Here is a 15,168-nt window from a genome sequence, read left to right as displayed (position 1 = left end):
TACATCCAAGTAGTTTAGTTGATTTGAATCCCATTGTGCTGTAACTTTGATTGGAGAGTTTCTACTATTGATGGTGGCAATCAGGGTGTCAAATGTTGCTTTGCCTCCGGTCCATAGAATAAAGACATCATCGATGTATCTTGAGTAGAAGGCTATGTGGTGTTTAAATTCCTCGTTATTGAAGAACATAGCACGTTCTTCAAAAAACATATAGACGTTTGCAAAGGAAGGGGATACGTTGCTTCCCATAGAACACCCGCTGGCCTGGCGGTAGAATTTTCCGTGGACATTTGCAGCTTGTTCACAAGCATTCCACATGAGCAAGGTTTGGAAGCCATGCGAGCGTTTCTAACCGACACACAGATGTCCAGTCTGGATCACAAACTATTTCTCCAGCTGTTAGAATTAACGCTAACTCGCAACTATTTTCTTTTTGACGGAAAATTCTACCGCCAGGCCAGCGGGTGTTCTATGGGAAGCAACGTATCCCCTTCCTTTGCAAACGTCTATATGTTTTTTGAAGAACGTGCTATGTTCTTCAATAACGAGGAATTTAAACACCACATAGCCTTCTACTCAAGATACATCGATGATGTCTTTATTCTATGGACCGGAGGCAAAGCAACATTTGACACCCTGATTGCCACCATCAATAGTAGAAACTCTCCAATCAAAGTTACAGCACAATGGGATTCAAATCAACTAAACTACTTGGATGTAAACGTCACTATTAAAAATCAGAAGATACACACAGAAGTTTACCATAAACCCACCGACAAAAATACCCTACTCCGGTACAACAGCCATCACCCGGCAGCCCTCAAAACAGGCCTTCCGAAGTCGCAATATATCAGAGCAGCAAGAATTACCAGCGACCCAGACCACCTTAAAGGTGCGCTAAGCAAGGTAACCGAGCGTTTTCAGAGTAGAGGATACAAGAAGGGACCCCTCCAGCGACAGGAACGATTGGTAGCCAGCATGAACAGAAGTGATCTTCTCCAACAGAAAACCAAAAGTGATCAAAAAATAATACCGTTTGTCTCCCGATACAACATCGCCAGCCCAGTTGTCCCACGGGCACTCAATGCTCTTTGGCCCATTATAACCACAGATGACAAACTCAGTACACTGCGAAATAAACGTCCCATGATGTGCCACACAAGGGGCAAAAGTATAAAAAATCATGTCGTACATAACGACATCACAGGCTTCGACCAGATGCCAGCTACCAATTTCCTAACTAAAACTGCTGGATGCTATAAATGCCTTGGCTGCGAGACATGCAAATACATGAATCCAGGATCCACTTTTTCTTCCAGCTCCACTGGCAAATCCTACAAAATAAGGCACGTGCTAAGTTGCACAACTACACACATTATTTACCTTATAACTTGCCCGTGCAAATATCAATACGTAGGTAAGACCATCCGCAATGCCAGAGAACGCTTCGCCTTACACAGATCCGCTGTCAAGGCTGCCCTAATCCACAAGAAATCTGAACAGCCGGTTGCCAGGCATTATGCTGAAGAACAGCACGCTATCAGTGACCTTCGGTTCCAAATTATTGACCACATCCCCAACAGTTTGCGAGGAGGGGACAGGGCAGGTGTCCTGCTCCAAAGAGAGGCAAGCTGGATGTTCAAATTGAACACCGTGCGACCTAACGGTCTTAACGAAAGAATACAATGGAGTATCTTCTAAACTGCACCATCTGTCTCCGGGACACATTCTTTGCTAATGCCAAGCACTACTTTCTATTTAAAACCCTATACATCTTTGGCATTTACAGTACGGCCAACCAGCTGTCACGACACACGGCATGAACTGTACTTCAGGATATGGACTACAGCAGCTTATATCAGCCATATAGATTATATACATTGTTCATTTAATTGCTTTAGTATCATTTACTGTTTTTTCTTTATGTTACATATGCTTTCCTTAATATTGTACACATATTACTGATTATATTCCAGCTCATATATCACACGCAGCCCCGCCACTGGACCCCCGTGATCGGGAAGCCGCAACATGCCGGGTAACTATGACCACAGCGTCTTCTGTTGCCCAGGCAATGCCGAAATCCCGTGACGCGCCGGAACCACGTGACGGAGGCGGCCGCACGTCACACACACCTGAACGGAAGCTTCACGCTTCCCCGAACACCGCTGTCACCCACGCCCTCCGGGTCCCCTTCACTATAAAGGTAACTTTTATCACACTGTACACATTACTCTGTCTGTTCACCTTGACAAAGGGGCGTTTGCGCCCCGAAACGTTGGATCACCATTTTCTCTGCCGTTATGGAATAAAAGCACTTGCACTTTTAACCTGATATCCACAGCCTCCGAGTGCCGCTGATTGTCCTATCGGAAAACTGTTTGTAGACTTCCTCCAGATGGCACCGGAGCACCATTAAAAGCAGAGGGTGAGTGCCGATCCGAGCATTTTTCTATATATATATATATATATATATATATATATATATATATATATATATATATATATATATATATATATATATATATATATATATATATATATATATATCTCTATCGCTATGTCGATTTCTGCTTGACGTGTCCTGTGGAACATGCAATGGACAGGTGATGCCGACTTAAGAGGCATATAGAAGGTTTACCTTACAAGGCTGAGGATTGTGTGGAGAAGGGATCTCGGACCTGGTCTCCACAGCTATAGCTGGTAATTCTGATCTTTTGCCTTATATTCCAGCACAGCCTAGGAAAGCACGACATTATCAAATGCAGTCCTTTCGATCACAAAGAAACAAGAAAGTCCGAGGTGCATCCTTTCTTGCCAGAGGCAGGGGCAGAGGAAAGAAGCTTCACAACACAGCTAGTTCCCAGGAACAGAAGTCCTCCCCGGCCTCTACAAAACCCACCGCTTATCGCTGGGGCTCCACAGGCGGAGCTAGGCCCGGTGGGGGCACGTCTTCGAAATTTCAGCCACAAGTGGGTTCACTCCCTGTTGGATCCCTGGGCAATAGATATTGTGTCTCAGGGATACAAGCTGGACTTCGAGGAGATGCCCCCTCACCGACGGCCCTGCCGGCTTCCCCCCACGAGAGGGAAATAGTATTAGCTGCAATTCACAAATTGTATCTTCAACAGGTGGTGGTCAAGGTTCCCCTCCTTCAACAAGGAGGGGGTTATTATACGACCATGTTGTAGCCCTGAAACCGGACGGTTCAGTCAGACCCATATTGAATTTAAAATCCCTGAACATATACCTGAAAAGGTTCAAGTTCAAGATGGAATCGCTGAGAGCGGTCGTCGCAAGCCTGGAAGGGGGGGATTTTATGGTGTCTCTGGACATAAAGGATGCATTTATCCACCTCCATCAGGCGTACCTCAGATTTGTGGTACAGGATTGTCATTACAAATTTCAGACGTTGCCGTTTGGTCTCTCCACGGCACCGAGAATATTTACCAAGGTAATGGCGGAAATGATGGTACTCCTGCGGAAGCAAGGGGTCGCAATTATCCCAAACTTGGACGATTTCCTCATAAAAGCGGGATCAAGAGAGCAGTTGCTGATCAGCGTATCACTTTCTCTGGAAGTGTAACTGCAACACGGCTGGATTCTAAATATTCCAAAGTCGCAGTTGGTTCCTACGGCTCGTCTGCCTTTCCTAGGCATGATTCTAGACACAGACCAGAAAAGGGTTTATCTCCCGATAGAGAGAGCTCAGGAGCTCATGACACTGGTCAGGAACCTATTAAAACCAAAACAGGTGTTGGTGCATCACTGCACTCGAGTCGTGGGAAGGATGGTGGCATCATACGAGGCCATTCCCTTCGGCAGGTTCCATGCAAGGACCTTTCAATGGGACTTACTGGACAAGTGGTCCGGATCACATCTTCAGATGCATCGGTTAATCACCCTATCCCCCAGGGCAAGGGTGTCTCTTCTGTGGTGGCTGCAGAGTGCTCGCCTTCTCGAGGGCCGCAGATTCGGCATTCAGGACTGGGTCCTGGTGACCACAGATGCAAGCCTCCGAGAGTGGGGAGCAGTCGCACAGGGAAGAAATTTCCAAGGTCTGTGGTCAAGTCAGGAGACTTGCCTTCACATCAACATCCTGGAACTAAGGGCCGTATACAACGCCCTACGTCAAGCGGAGACCCTGCTTCGCGACCAACCGGTTCTGATTCAGTCAGACAACATCACCGCAGTGGCTCATGTAAACCGACAAGGCGGAACAAGGAGCAGGGTAGCGATGGCGGAAGCCACCAGAATTCTTCGCTGGGTGGAAAATCACGTAAGCACACTGTCAGCAGTGTTCATCCCGGGAGTGTTCATCCTCAGCAGACACGACCTCCACCCGGTAGAGTGGGGACTTCATCAGGAAGTCTACGCACAAGACTGCAAGTCGGTGGGTACTGCCACAGGTGGACATGATGGCATCCCGCCTCAACAAAAAACTACAGAGTTATTGCGCCAGGTCAAGAGACCCTCAGGCGATAGCTGTAGACGCCCTGGTGACACCGTGGGTGTTCCAGTCGGTCTATGTATTTTCTCCTCTTCCTCTCATACCCAAGGTGCTGAGAATCATAAGAAAAAGAGGAGTGAGAACGATACTCATTGTTCCAGATTGGCCACGAAGGACTTGATCTGCAAGAAATGCTCACCGAGGACCCGTGGCCTCTTCCTCTAAGACAGGACTTGTTGCAACAGGGGCCCTGTCTGTTCCAAGACTTACCGCGGCTGTGTTTGACGGCATGGCGGTTGAACGCCGGATCCTAGCGGAGAAAGGCATTCCAGAGGAGGTCATTCCTATGCTGATAAAGGCTAGGGAGGACATGATAGCTCACCATCACCGTATATGGCAAAAATATGTTGCTTGGTGTGAGGCCAGGAATGCCCCTACGGAGGAAGTCCAGCTGGGCCGTTTCCTTCACTTCCTACAGTCAGGAGTGAATTTGGGCCTAAAATTGGGGTCCATTAAGGTCCAGATTTCGGCCCTATCCATTTTCTTTCAAAAGGAGTTGACTTCTCTACCTGAAGTTCAGACGTTTGTAAAGGGAGTGCTGCATATTTAGCCCCCTTTTGTGCCTCCAGTGGCACCTTGGGATCTGAACGTGGTGTTGAGTTTCCTGAAATCCCACTGGTTTGAACCACTCAAAACGGTGGAGTTGAAATATCTCACGTGGAAGGTGGTCATGCTATTAGCCTTGGCTTCGGCTAGGCGTGTGTCAGAGTTGTCGGCTTTGTCACATAAAAGCCCCTATCTGGTTTTCCATGCGGATAGAGCAGAATTGCGGACCCATCCACAATTTCTGCCGAAAGTGGTTTCATCCTTTCAAATAAACCAACCTATTGTGGTGCCTGTGGCTACTACGGACTTGGAGGATTCCGAGTTGCTTGATGTAATCAGGGCTTTGAAGGTTTATGTAGCCAGAACGGCTAGGGGCAGGAAAACAGAGTCTTTGTTTATCCTGTATGCTTCCAACAAGCTTTGTGCTCCTACTTCAAAGCAGACTATTGCTCGCTGGATCTGTAACACGATTCAGCAGGCTCATTTGGCGGCTGTATTGCCGCTGCCAAAATCAGTTCAGGCCCATTCCACTAGGAAGGTGGGCTCTTCTTGGGCGGCTGCCCGAGGGGTCTCGGCATTACAACTTTGCCGAGCGGCTACTTGGTCAGGTTCAAACACTTTTTTGCAAAGTTCTACAAGTTTCATACCCTGGCCGAGGAGGACCTTGTGTTTGCTCAATCGGTGCTGCAGAGTCATCCGCACTCTCCCGCCCGTTTGGGAGCTATGGTATAATCCCCATGGTCCTTACGGAGTCCCCAGCATCCACTAGGACGTTAGAGAAAATAAGATTTTACTTACCGGTAAATCTATTTCTCGTAGTCTGTAGTGGATGCTGGGCGCCCGTCCCAAGTGCGGACTTCTTCTGCAATACTTGTATATAGTTATTGCTTAAATAAGGGTTATGTTATGGTTGCATCAGGGTTGACCTGTTGCTCTGTTGTTCATATTGTTGACTGGGTATGTTTATCTCAAGTTATACGGTGTGATTGGTGTGGCTGGTATGAATCTTACCCTGGATTCCAAAATCCTTTCCTTGTACTGTCAGCTCTTTCGGGCACAGTTTCTCTAACTGAGGTCTGGAAGAGGGACATAGAGGGAGGAGCCAGAGCACACCAGAATCTAAATTCTTTCTTAAAGTGCCCATGTCTCCTGCGGAGCCCGTCTATTCCCCATGGTCCTTACGGAGTCCCCAGCATCCACTACGGACTATGAGAAATAGATTTACCGGTAAGTAAAATCTTATTTTCTACTGCATCACTTAGGCCCCATACACACTAAACCAGATTTTGAAAGATTTCGCTCAGAATGGCTGATCTGAGCGAGATCTTTCACCATCTCGTCCAGTGTGTACACTAAATGTTGTTAACGATGCGCGCTTCATTAACGACCCCCCTCCCTCGTCTGAACATGTACAGACGAGGGATGGCCTCGTTAACGATAGCCACGCTGCAGATGCAGCATTACTGTAATCTGTCATTTTCTACTTAATTACTTGTTGATATTTGCTAAGTGAGGAACTACATGTTTATCCCTTGCAGGTTGCGACCTGTATAAGTTGCAGAACAATGTTTCCTAAAGTTAATAAATGATTGCTGAGTCTGCGTAGTGTCGAGTTCACGTTCTTGACATGGTTTATGAATAACTGTAGAGACTGAGTAAGGTTGGGAGTTGGTGAAAATAATTTGTCATGTTAGTAAGGAAAAGGAGGATTATTTTAGGAAAATGGCCACACACATAACTGCCATACAAAATGTATTCCCTTTGTCAGTCTATGAATACTGTATAGACAGACTGTCTTTGCCAGCTAGGCTGCTACCATCTAAACTTCATGTTGTTGGTCTCTGTATGTGTAGAAGACAATTACGGGTATCCCATATGATTTATAAATGTAATCTTCAATGTAAAGGCTATTTATTAATAAAACAATGCCCTCAACTGGTGCCCGCAACATGATTACATTTAAAGAGCAGAAAAACATTTCTTGTCTAATTGCAGTATTTAAATTTATCTGTTAATTATTTTACATGTTCCATTTACTTTCAGGTCATAACATCGTATTGTCCTGCTAACAATTCACCAATCGCCAGAGTTAGACAGGTAATTTATTTTGTCTTTTAATTGATTAATGGAAAATCTAGATACATTGGGGTCTATTTGCCTAGCAAGACACATTTGGTAACTATTATTTTCACCTTTTAATATTGTGTAATTTTTAAAGAAACAACCTTTCTCTATATTTTGAATAATATTAAAGACAATCCACGATGACCACGCCCTACCTAGACAGGTCCATCCTTCCCCACTCCTAGGCATGCCCTTCCTTACCTCAGGCAGCAGAAAGGTGGAAAACATGCAACGGGACTCTCATTGTTCACTGTACAGTGTCGCTTCATAGCCTCTCGCCGCTCACTTATACACTCCGACATAATTGTACAGCCTACAGTATGAGAACACCACAGGGCCTGATTCTAAGTCACTCGCAAAACCCATTTTCACGTACTTAAGTAGTTATTTGCAGCTGTCCATACATGACTGCCAAGAGATACTGCTGCGTGCGACTCAGAATAAGCTCCAATATGTGCTCCTTAGCGCCTAGATTTTAGCTCCTATATCTCTTTCAAACTGCACCTTGGGGTGACACTTTTCACGCTGAACCCGTGTCTGCCGTGCATGTCACTTTTTTTTTAATAGAGTAATTTCTCTGACGTCCTAGTGGATGCTGGGAACTCCGTAAGGACCATGGGGAATAGCGGCTCCGCAGGAGCCTGGGCACAAAAGTAAAGCTTTAGGACTACCTGGTGTGCACTGGCTCCTCCCCCTATAACCCTCCTCCAAGCCTCAGTTAGATTTTTGTGCCCGGCTGAGAAGGGTGCACACTAGTGGCTCTCCTGAGCTTCTTAGTGAAAGTTTAGTTTTAGGTTTTTTATTTTCAGTGAGACCTGCTGGCAACAGGCTCACTGCATCGAGGGACTAAGGGGAGAAGAAGCGAACTCACCTGCGTGCAGAGTGGATTGGGCTTCTTAGGCTACTGGACACCATTAGCTCCAGAGGGACCGAACACAGGCCCAGCCTCGGAGCTCGGTCCCAGAGCCGCGCCGCCGGCCCCCTTACAGAGCCAGAAGCAAGAAAAGGTCCGGAAAAAGCGGCGGCAGAAGACATCTGTCTTCAACAAGGTAGCGCACAGCACTGCAGCTGTGCGCCATTGTTACTCAGGCACACTTCACACTCCGGTCACTGAGGGTGCAGGGCGCTAGGGGGGGGCGCCCTGAGCAGCAATGTAAAACACCTTGGCTGGCAAAAATACATCACATATAGCCCCCAGGGCTATATGGATGAATTTTAACCCCTGCCAGATTCCACAGAAAAACGGGAGAAAAGGCCGCCGAGAAGGGGGCGGAGCCTATCTCCTCAGCACACTGAGGGAAGCTCCCTGGCTCTCCCCTGCAGTTACTACACTACAGAAAGGGGTTAAAAAAGAGAGGGGGGCACTAATTAGGCGCAGTATAACAATACAGCAGCTATAAGGGGAAAAACACTTTTATATAAGGTTATCCCTGTGTGTGTGTGTGTGTATATATATATATATATATATATATATATATATATATATATATATATATATAGCGCTCTGGTGTGTGCTGGCATACTCTCCCTCTGTCTCCCCAAAGGGCTAGTGGGGTCCTGTCCTCTATCAGAGCATTCCCTGTGTGTGCGCTGTGTGTCGGTACGTTGTGTCGACATGTATGAGGAGGAAAATGATGTGGAGGCGGAGAAATTGCCTGTAACAGAGATGTCACCCCCTAGGGAGTCGACACCTGAGTGGATGAGCTTATGGAAGGAATATGTGACAGTGTCAGCTCTTTACAAAAGATTGATGACATGAGACAGCCGGCGACTCAGCCTGTGCCTGTCCAGGGGTCTCAAAAGCCATCAGGGGCTCTAAAACGCCCGTTACCGCAGATGGCAGATACAGACGCCGACACGGATACTGACTCCAGTGTCGACGATTAAGAGACAAATGTGACTTCCAGTAGGGCCACACGTTACATGATTGAGGCTATGGAAAATGTTTTTACACATTTCTGATAATACCAGTACCACTAAAAAGGGTATTATGTTGGGTGAGAAAAAACTGCCTGTAGTTTTTCCTGCATCTGAGGAATTAAATGAAGTGTGTGATGATGCGTGGGTTTCCCCCGATAAAAACTGTTAATTCCTAAAAAGTTATTAGTATCATACCCCTTCCCGCCAGAGGATAGGGCACGTCGGGAAACACCCCCTAGGGTGAATAAAGCGCTCACACGCTTGTCTAAACAGGTGGCACTACCGTCCCCGGCTACGGCCGCCCTTAAGGAACCTGCTGACAGAAAGCAGTAAAATGTATATACACTCACACGGGTGTGATACTGCGACCAGCAATCGCCTCAGCCTGGATGTGCAGTGCTGGGGTGGCTTGGTCGGATTCCCTGACTGACAATATTGATACCCTAGATAGGGACAGTATATTACTGACTATAGAGCATTTAAAAGATGCATTTCTATATATGCGTGATGCACAGAGGGATATTTGCCGACTGGCATCAAGAGTAAGTGCGCTGTCCATTTCTGCCAGAAGAGGGTTATGGACAAGACAGTGGTCAGGTGATGCTGATTCCAAAAGGCATATGGAAGTATCGCCTTATAAAAGGGAGGAGTTATTTGGGGTAGGTCTAACAGACTTGGTGGCCACGGCAACGGCTGGGAAATCCACATTTTTACCCCAGGTAGCCTCTCAACATAAGAAGACGCCGTATTATCAGGCGCAGTCCTTTGGGCCCCATAAGGGCAAGCGGGCAAAAGGCTCCTCATTTCTGCCCCGTGGCAGAGGGAGAGGAAAAAGGCTGCAGCAAACAGCCAGTTCCCAGGAACAGAAGCCCTCTCCCGTTTTCTGCCAAGTCCTCAGCATGACGCTGGGGCTTTACAAGCGGACTCGGGCACGGTGGGGGCCCGTCTCAAAAATTTCAGCGTGCAGTGGGCTCACTCACAGGTGGACCCCTGGATCCTTCAGGTGGTATCTCAAGGGTACAAATTGGAATTCGAGACGTCTCCCCTTCGCCGTTTCCTAAAGTCTGCTTTACCGACGTCTCCCTCCGACAGGGAGGCGGTATGGGAAGCCATTCACAAGCTGTATTCCTAGCAGGTGATAATCAAGGTACCCCTCCTACAACAGGGAAAGGGGTATTATTCCACGCTGTTTGTGGTACCGAAGCCGGAGGGCTCGGTGAGACCTAATTTAAATCTAAAATCCTTGAACACTTACATACAAAGGTTCAAATTCAAGATGGAGTCACTCAGAGCGGTGATTGCAAACCTGGAAGAAGGGGATTATATGGTGTCTCTGGACATCAAGGATGCTTATCTCCATGTCCCAATTTACCCTTCTCACCAAGGGTACCTCAGGTTTGTGGTACAGAACTGTCACTATCAGTTTCAGACGCTGCCGTTTGGTTTGTCCACGGCACCCCGGATCTTTACCAAAGTAATGGCCGAAATGATGATACTCCTTCGAAGGAAGGGAGTTTTAATTATCCCTTACTTGGACGATCTCCGGATAAGGGCAAGATCCAGGGAACAGTTGGTAGTCGGGGTAGCACTATCTCAAGTAGTGTTGCGGCAGCACGGTTGGATTCTTAATATTCCAAAATCGCAGCTGATCCCGACGACACGTCTTCTATTCCTAAGGATGATCCTGGACACAGTCCAGAAAAAGGTGTTTCTCCAGGAGGAGAAAGCCAGGGAGTTATCCGAACTAGTCAGAAACCTCCTAAAACCAGGCCAAGTGTCAGTGCATCAGTGCACAAGGGTCCTGGGAAATAATGGTGGCTTCCTACGAAGCAATTCCATTCGGCAGATTCCACGCAAGAACTTTCCAGTGGGACCTGCTAGAAAAATGGTCCGGATCGCATCTACAGATGCATCAGCGGATAACCCTGTCACCAAAGACAAGGGTGTCTCTTCTGTGGTGGTTGCAGAGTGCTCATCTTCTAGAGGGCGCAGATTCGGCATTCAGGACTGGGTCCTGGTGACCACGGATGCCAGCCTGCGAGGCTGGGGAGCAGTCACACAGGGAAGAAATTTCCAGGGCTTGTGGTCAAGCCTGGAGACATCACTTCACATAAATATCTTGGAGCTAAGGGCCATTTACAATGCCCTAAGCCAAGCAAGACCTCTGCTTTAAGGTCAGCCGGTGCTGATCCAGTCGAACAACTTCACGGCAGTCGCCCACGTAGACAGACAGGGCGGCACAAGAAGCAGGAGGGCATTGGCAGAAGCTGCAAGGATTTTTCGCTGGGCGGAAAATCATGTGATAGCATTGTCAGCAGTGTTCATTCCGGGAGTGAACAACTGGGAAACAGACTTCCTCTGCAGAAGTCTTCCACATGATTGTAAACCGTTGGGAAAAACCAAAGGTGGACATGATGGCGTCCCGCCAAAACAAAAAATTGGACAGGTATTGCGCCAGGTCAAGGGACCCTCAGGCAATAGCTGTGGACGCTCTGGTAACACCGTGGGTGTACCAGTCAGTGTATGTGTCCCCTCCTCTTCCTCTCTTACCAAAAGTACTGAGAATTATAAGACGGAGGGGAGTAAGAACTATACTCGTGGCTCCGGATTGGCCAAGAAGGACTTGGTACCCGGAACTTCAAGAGATGCTCACGGAGGACCCGTGGCCTCTACCTCTAAGAAGGGACCTGCTCCATCAAGGACCCTGTCTTTTCCAAGACTTACCGCGGCTGCGTTTGACGGCAGGGCGGTTGAACGCCGGATCCTGAAGGAAAAAGGCATTCCGGATGAAGTCATCCCTACCCTGATCAAAGCCAGGAAGGATGTAACCGCAAAGCATTATCACCGCATTTGGCGAAAATATGTTGCGTGGTGCGAGGCCAGTAAGGCCCCGATGGAGGAATTTCAACTAGGTCGATTCCTGCATTTCCTGCAAACAGGAGTATCTATGGGCCTAAAATTGGGGTCCATTAAGGTTCAAATTTCGGCCCTGTCAATTTTCTTCCAGAAAGAACTAGCTTCAGTTCCTGAAGTTCAGACGTTTGTAAAAGGGGTACTGCATATACAGCCTCCTTTTTGTGCCTCCAGTGGCACCTTGGGATCTCAATGTAGTTTTGGGGTTCCTAAAGTCACAATGGTTTGAACCACTTGAATCTGTGGAGTTAAAATATCTCACATGGAAAGTGGTCATGCTGTTGGCCCTGGCCTCGGCCAGGCGCGTGTCAGAATGGGCGGCTTTATCCTGTAAAAGCCCTTATCTGATCTTCCATTCAGACAGGGCGGAATTGAGGACTCGTCCTCATTTTCTCCCTAAGGTGGTTTCAGCGTTTCATCTGAACCAACCTATTGTGGTACCTGCGGCTACTAGTGACTTGGAGGACTCCAAGTTGTTGGACATAGTCAGGGCCCTGAAAATATGTTTCCAGGACGGCTGGAGTCAGAAAATCTGACTCGCTGTTTATCCTGTATGCACCCAACAAGTTGGGTGCTCCTGCTTTTAAGCAGACTATTGCTCGTTGGATTTGTAATACAATTCAGCTTGCACATTCTGTGGCAGGCCTGCAACAGCCAAAATCTGTAAAAGCCCATTCCACAAGGAAGGTGGGCTCATCTTGGGCGGCTGCCCGAGGGGTCTCGGCTTTACAACTTTGCCGAGCAGCTACTTGGTCAGGGGAAAACACGTTTGCAAAATTCTACAAATTTGATACCCTGGCTGAGGAGGACCTGGAGTTCTCTCATTCGGTGCTGCAGAGTCATCCGCACTCTCCCGCCCGTTTGGGAGCTTTGGTATAATCCCCATGGTCCTTACGGAGTTCCCAGCATCCACTAGGACGTCAGAGAAAATAAGAATTTACTTACCGATAATTCTATTTCTCGTAGTCCGTAGTGGATGCTGGGCGCCCATCCCAAGTGCGGATTGTCTGCAATACTTGTACATAGTTATTGTTAACTAAATCGGGTTATTGTTGTTGTGAGCCATCTATCCAGAGGCTCCTCTGTTATCATGCTGTTAACTGGGTTCAGATCACAGGTTGTACGGTGTGATTGGTGTGGCTGGTATGAGTCTTACCCGGGATTCATAAATCCTTCCTTATTGTGTACGCTCGTCCGGGCACAGTATCCTAACTGAGGCTTGGAGGAGGGTCATAGGGGGAGGAGCCAGTGCACAACAGGTAGTCCTAAAGCTTTACTTTTGTGCCCAGTCTCCTGCGGAGCCGCTATTCCCCATGGTCCTTACGGAGTTCCCAGCATCCACTACGGACTACGAGAAATAGAATTATCGGTAAGTAAATTCTTATTTTTTATTTCGTCGGAGAACGGTTAGATCTCAGAAAATGCATAACATTGACAAATCATGTACATTAAGACAGGATAACACTGGTAAGACACCATTCGCTTTCAACATAATAACAAACCGTGTTATTACAGGAACGTGTATGTACATGCAATTTATTTTTTATCAAATAAACTTGCATAATCCGAAATTTAATGTAAAAAACCGCATTAAACTATTTTATTCTTATACCATATTAACACTTCCTAACAACAAAACAAAAGGTATGGAAGAAGAAAAAACAAACAAAAAAAAAAAAACCCGGGGACACGGGAAAGAAAAAACAAAAAAGGGGAAAAAGAGACACAGAAGAAAACCAATCTAACTCAAACCCTAACTACCAGGGCCCAAAGCTAGACTTCCATTCAGGGGGCAGCTAATAGGAGTAAAGCATACAAGACAAAATAGCAATTCAGGGGCCTAATAGCATCCCAGCAACCATTAAATCGTAGGGTCAGGGAAGGAGTATGGGTATTCTATCCATGGGGACCAAATTCTGTCAAATTTAGCAGAGGCATTATACTTCATATATATGTAGCGTTCCTTTAAAATAGTGTCGTTGACCAGGACCTTAAGAGCAGGTATCGAGGGGCCACTGGGGACCAACCACAACCTCGCGATACACACCTTTGCAAAGGCACATATACTGCGAGCATAGAGGCCCTCCGGGCTGGAAACAAAAACAGAACATCCCATCCCCAGAATACAAAACTGTGGGGTGAGCATGGCACCAGCTATTCCTGTATTCTCCAGAACCGACCCTACTCCCGACCAAAACGCCCACAGCAACGGGCAATCCCAAATAAGATGCCAAAAAGTACCCATAGCAACCCCACATTTAGGGCAGTCACCCGAGCGACCTGTCCTAAAACTAGCCATTCTAACCGGGTTCATATACGTTCTATGCAATAAGAAGAATTGTATTTGTTGATACTTAATGGATTTGGTAACCGTGCTCGGATATTCCAAAGCAAGGGTCCAGTCCTCTTCAGTTATGGGGCCCAGATCCTCCTCCCATTTTCCACGGAGACCCAACGTACTTACAAAGGTCTTAATGGGAAATGGAAGGATCCCGGTGGGAGAACTAGCAAATTGGGGCTGTAGAGCATGTCGAAGTTGAAGGTATCTGAAAAAATATGAGTTAGGTAAGTCAAATTCATCCTTCAATTGTTGGAAGGATTTAAATATATTATCTGTATATAGGTGAGAAATGGAAACCACTGATCTAGGGGCCCAAATCGCCCTCCCTTCAAGCGTATGCAGTTCGGGAGCCATCTAGAGTACCAGAGGGGGGTGTCCGGGTCCAGACTGTCAAACCGTTAAAGGTCCCTCAGAACCTGCCAAATCCGCAAGGCCTGCAATATAATTGGGGGAAGGAATCGAGCTATGCTCCCACTCAACAACACCTGCAGAGGAGATAGATCAGGAAAGTAGCGTTGAATGAACACCCAGTGTAGAGAAGTAACGCCTGCACCCATGCACTAATATGAGTCAACTGAGCGGCATAATAATACATCTGAAAGATAGGCAAAGCCAGGCCACCATCACAACGCTGCCTGGTGAGAGTGTTCAGCTGAATTCTAGGCCGTTTGTTAGCCCATATTAGAGAAGACAAAACGCTATTCAGTTTTCTAAAAAAGGAAGGATAAATGTATACAGGGGATTGAAGAATAATATACAGCATTTTAGGCAATATTATCATTTTGATAAGGCTGACCCTGCCAGATATAGTCAG

The 15,168-nt window shown here is 47.0% G+C and overlaps 1 protein-coding gene across 1 annotated transcript in view; it reads left to right on the top strand.

The window, feature by feature from the left end:
* The window catches only part of ALDH7A1 (aldehyde dehydrogenase 7 family member A1), a 137,266-nt gene that overhangs the window by 6,624 nt on the left and 115,474 nt on the right, over nt 1-15,168 (top strand). The window contains exon 2 of the mRNA XM_063964240.1: nt 7,100-7,153. Coding sequence (XP_063820310.1) covers nt 7,100-7,153 — 54 coding nt within the window. The remainder of the gene's footprint in view (nt 1-7,099; nt 7,154-15,168) is intronic.

This window comes from Pseudophryne corroboree, chromosome 1, assembly GCF_028390025.1.
Source record: "Pseudophryne corroboree isolate aPseCor3 chromosome 1, aPseCor3.hap2, whole genome shotgun sequence".
Taxonomy (NCBI): domain Eukaryota; kingdom Metazoa; phylum Chordata; class Amphibia; order Anura; family Myobatrachidae; genus Pseudophryne; species Pseudophryne corroboree.
This window is presented reverse-complemented; position numbering and strand designations above follow the sequence as displayed.